This window comes from Orycteropus afer, unplaced genomic scaffold (assembly GCF_000298275.1).
Source record: "Orycteropus afer afer isolate SDZICR_OR568_19922 unplaced genomic scaffold, OryAfe1.0 scaffold00002, whole genome shotgun sequence".
In the NCBI taxonomy this organism is placed as follows: domain Eukaryota; kingdom Metazoa; phylum Chordata; class Mammalia; order Tubulidentata; family Orycteropodidae; genus Orycteropus; species Orycteropus afer.
This window is the reverse complement of record NW_006921589.1, coordinates 3,775,773-3,780,377: the sequence shown is the minus strand read 5'-3', so window position 1 is coordinate 3,780,377 and position 4,605 is coordinate 3,775,773. Positions and strand designations below refer to the sequence as shown.

General features: G+C 35.1%; 1 protein-coding gene across 1 annotated transcript in view; it reads right to left on the bottom strand.

The window, feature by feature from the left end:
- The window catches only part of CUL3 (cullin 3), a 149,358-nt gene that overhangs the window by 14,564 nt on the left and 130,189 nt on the right, over nucleotides 1–4,605 (bottom strand). The window contains exons 11-12 of the mRNA XM_007955762.2: nucleotides 2,915–3,039; nucleotides 2,336–2,432 (exon numbers count right to left, since the gene is read on the bottom strand). Of these exons, the coding sequence (XP_007953953.1) occupies nucleotides 2,336–2,432; nucleotides 2,915–3,039 (222 nt within the window). The remainder of the gene's footprint in view (nucleotides 1–2,335; nucleotides 2,433–2,914; nucleotides 3,040–4,605) is intronic.

Sequence of the window (4,605 nt, the reverse complement as noted above, 5' to 3'; positions counted from 1 at the left end):
ACCTTTCTTTGGAATGGGTACAAATATGGATCTTTTCCAGTCAGTTGGCCAGGTAGCTGTCTTCCAAATCTCTTGGCATAACTGAGTGAGTGCCTCCAGTGGGGCATCTGTTTGTTGAAATATCTCAATGGGTATTCCGTCAATTCCCGGAGCTTTGTTCTTCGCCAATTCTTTCGTTGCAGCTTTGACTTCCTCCTTCAGTGCCATTGGTTCTACATCATATGCCATTTCCTGAAATGGATGAATGCCCAATCCTGCGCCAGCTCCACGATCCCTGCTATACTTTAACAGAAGTACATAATTTTAAACTTTTAAAAATTATTCAGCAAATTAATATAAGATACTGGTGCATATATATCTACATGTTTTGTTTTAAATTAAAGTTATTTATTTTTTCTTTGTTGCTTTAATTAGGTGCTATTGAGTTAGTTCCTACTTATAGTGACCCTGTGTACAACAGAACAAAATACCACCCAGTCTTGTGCCATTCTCACAATCATTGCTATGTCTGAAACAACTGTCGTAGCCACTGTGTCAATCCATCTCATTGAAGGTTTTTCTCCATTTTGCTGACCTTCCACTTGACTAAGCACAATGTCCTTCTCCAAGGGCTTGTCCCCCCGGTAACACACCCAAAGTACGTGAGAGAATTATGTGAGACAGAGTCTCACCACCCTTGCTTCTAAAGAGCACTGTGGCTGTACTTTTTCCAAGACAGATTTGTTTGTTCTTCTGGCTCTCCAAGGTATATTTAATATTCTCTGTCAACACCATCAATCAAATGCATCAATTTTTCTTCACTCTTCCTTATTCAGTGGCTAGCTTTTGCATGCACATGAGATGACTGAAAATACTATGGCCTGCATCAAGTGCACCTTAGTCCTCAAAGTGACATCTTTGCTTTTTCAACACTTTAAGGAGTTTTTTTGCAACAGATTTGTCCATAGTCCACTATGACTGCTGCCTCCATGGGTGTTGACTGTGGGTCCAAGTAAAATGAAATCCTTGACAACTTCAGTATTTTCTCCATTTATCATGTTGCTTACTGTTTCATTATTTAGAATGTCCCCCTCACTGTGAACATTTTAATGAATCCGATTATGTAATTTATCAAAATTTCCCTGTATTTAAAGCTAAAACGATTTAAACAGTATACAATGGGATAATAATAATAGACTTATGAGACATCACTGACATACCACTACTAAAAGTAGTAGGGTTAGGTTTCTCTTTGTGTATTCTGATCACAATAAGAGATCAAAAAATAGCATTGGGGGGGGGGGCTGTGTCGGGATATCACCTGCCATTCTCAAAGCCTATTCCTGCTCCATGATTTAAGAGGTACAAAGTAGATACTACCTGAAGCTTTTAAACTGACATATGTTTAAAAATCTACTGGTTTGTTTAATAAATCTTCAAAAAGTAACATGTTTATTTTTAGATACAACCTCTGTTTTAAACAAACAATTAAAGCCAAATTCTTTACTCTCCTTGACCTTCCCACTTAATAGTGTTAAATATTATTTAACTAATGAATTGTGAGGAATATTTTTCATTTTAATTAAATATTAAAACAGTTAAGATTCTAATTAAAATTTTGATAAAACTGTCACTTGCTGCCTAAATGAAAACAGCTAATTTTCTTTGATGCTCTTCTAAGCATTTATTATTTATCTATTTTAAAGCAACCGATCCTGATTTGATTCATATCAAGTAATGAAAATAAATTATAGCATACAAAAAAATCAATCTGAAATTGACCTTAAATCAGACACAAAAAAGCAATTACTTAAAAAAAAAAAAAAAAGAAGAAGAAGAAGAAGGCAATTCACTGATATATAATCAATTTTTAAATAAGGACTTTAGTAATTTATGTCATAAGTCCAAGTGTTAATTTTGATGGTTTTGTTTATTGGAAATAGGGATTATAAGAAATTGAGAATGATGAAAAGGGGCTGAGGGCTTTGTATGTTGTGGAGAAGTAATTAACAGATGTGTTCAGTTTTTCATTTTACTACTTTATGCAATATTATCTCAAGTGTAATCTTATAAATAAATAAATAGTTTACTTATCCTAATATTATTTATACCTTAATAAGGATTACTGGTATGATTTTCATGAAGTTAGCAAGTGAGGAAATGGAAGTAAATAAATCAAAGCCAAGGTTTTCCCCCTTTTAATATTTGAAATAAGTAGGAAAAATAAGAAAAATAACTCATGTATATATACATAGAATTTGTTAGCAAGGTCACCCAGGGCAACATTAGTAAAAAATCAGTACTACAGGCTAATTTTAAGTTACTTAACATAAATGAGTTCAAACTCAATATTTACCTTTTTAACTGGCCCATAAAAGGTAGCATTGAGATCTGCAGAACCCATATGATGCTGGAGTGTGAGCTGTCGACCACTGTGTTTGGCTAAGTAAAACCTTTAGCAAATCAAACCAGATTTTAGAGATTCATACACTTTACATATTTGAAATTACAAACAAGATAATAAGTCTTAACAAACATAAATTTAAGAAAGTGTTTAGGGAGCATACAATATAATTTCTATTGGTACACTCGGTCCCTGGCTTGCTACTCATAAGACCACCACCTTTACAAAGTACCCAATCAATGATTTGTCCTCAGCAGTGACAGATATCAACAGTATAAAATGTACTCCTCACTAAGCATTTATACTGAAAAAAGGCTATCAACAAAATATTTCTCTAGAGAAAATTTTACGTTAACTCATTCTTACATATTAAAAGTACAGACTTTCCATTTGAATATGAGGTTTTAAAAAAAAAAAAAAAAAAAGAGGAGTATATTCATCCCCACTCAGGGCACTTTACTAACATTCAAAGTTGTTTCAATTTGGGACAATAATTTAAATTCAGAAATACAAAGTCTGATTTAGGTTTACCTTCTGAATATCTCAAAAGCATGTCTTGGTGCTGGTGGGATGTTGCACTTTGGTGTGGCTGACTGAGTGGGCCAATATCCTGTCGTGAGTACCCGGACCGTGAGATCAACACCACCTAAAGAAACCTGTGTCAAGTAGAAAAGAAATATTCCCCTCAGAATTAACTACAACTTTTCATCCATTCCATTTAGACAAAACATCAGATTTATCAAAGTAGCTGTATCATGATGAATAGATAAATAACACAGGTTTTCTTAAAGGTCAGATCCATCCAATGTTTTCCAAATTTTAACTATCCTCTAAAATACTTAAAACTATTTTTAAAGATGCTGACTTAAAATACTGACCATCCAGAAAGATTCTTCAGAAGCACTTTTTAGAGATTTGTAATCTCTTAAAAGAAAGCACAGTTCTTAAAATATAAACAAAGTTTGACTGGTGTCATTGAAAACTGCAAAGTTCTGGCCTTTAAGCATTTCTAGGTAAAATGTCAAGAGGTCAAACCAATATTATTTTAGGGAAAATCCTAGGATTATGTCTCACCTCAGCTTTAAATACTTTTGCCATCTTAACACGTACACAACTTCTAATGCCTTGCTCACATTCCAAATGCACTGATCAAAATGCACACTGCACGAAGCTCACATTCCAATAGCCTTTGCATCGGACACTGCAGAGCCTGTGCCACACGTGCTCTGAAAGTATTTATAAGATAGATGGCTGTCTCTACAAAACACATGCTAGCATTATTGTCAAATGAGGTTATCTTCTTTTTAAAATAACTGAATTCTTAAGAAAATATTAATAAAGCACATCAACAGAAACTCTCAAGGGTGAAATATTACCTCTACCACTGACATTCACAACTTGTTCTCAAACCTTTAGTCCATTTTTACCTAGTGTGGATGATTTAGTGACATAGACTTTTAAAAGGGGAAGGGGAGGAGATGAGTTTTTAAAACTTCAAGAAACATTCCACACTCAAATTTCTTTACAAGTATCTACTAAATTATTACTCCACTTTAAGGAAACTGAAACTAGAAATCTTAGATAATGCAAAAAAGAAATGATCATAGCATATTCTCTCTGATGATGCATGTTGGAGGACCATTCATACACTTCCCAAGGGAGGGGTGTGTGACATAACCAAGTTCAACCCATCTAATCCTTATCAGTAAGCATGCCACCTACCCATCACTTCAGAGTAAGACAAGAAAATCTTTAAGCCATACACCTTACATAAAATCTCCCAAAGCCATACACACCTTGTTCCCTCACCTTTCTAAGTCTTTCCTTGAAAACAAACAAACAAACAAAAAACCACCCAAACTCAAATAGGTTGTGATTCACAGCAATCCCCACTGGGTTTCCAAGGCAATAAATCTTTGCAGAAGTAGATTGCCCATTCTTGCTACTGCGGGGTGGCTGGTGGGTTTGAACTAGCAAACTTCTGGTTAACAGTGAGATGCCTCAGGCATTAGAAAGTAATTTTTTTAAATGAGAGCTTCCCTGACCACTCTTCCCTGCTATAGATTTCCTCTGTAGCTTTTATCACTGCCTAAGCTATTGCATGGGAGCTCTGGTAGCTTAGTGTGTAAGGCACTTGATTGCTAACCAGAAGGCTGGCGGTTCAAACCCACCAGCCACTCCTTGGAAGGAAGATGGGGCAATCTACTTCCGTAGTGATACTG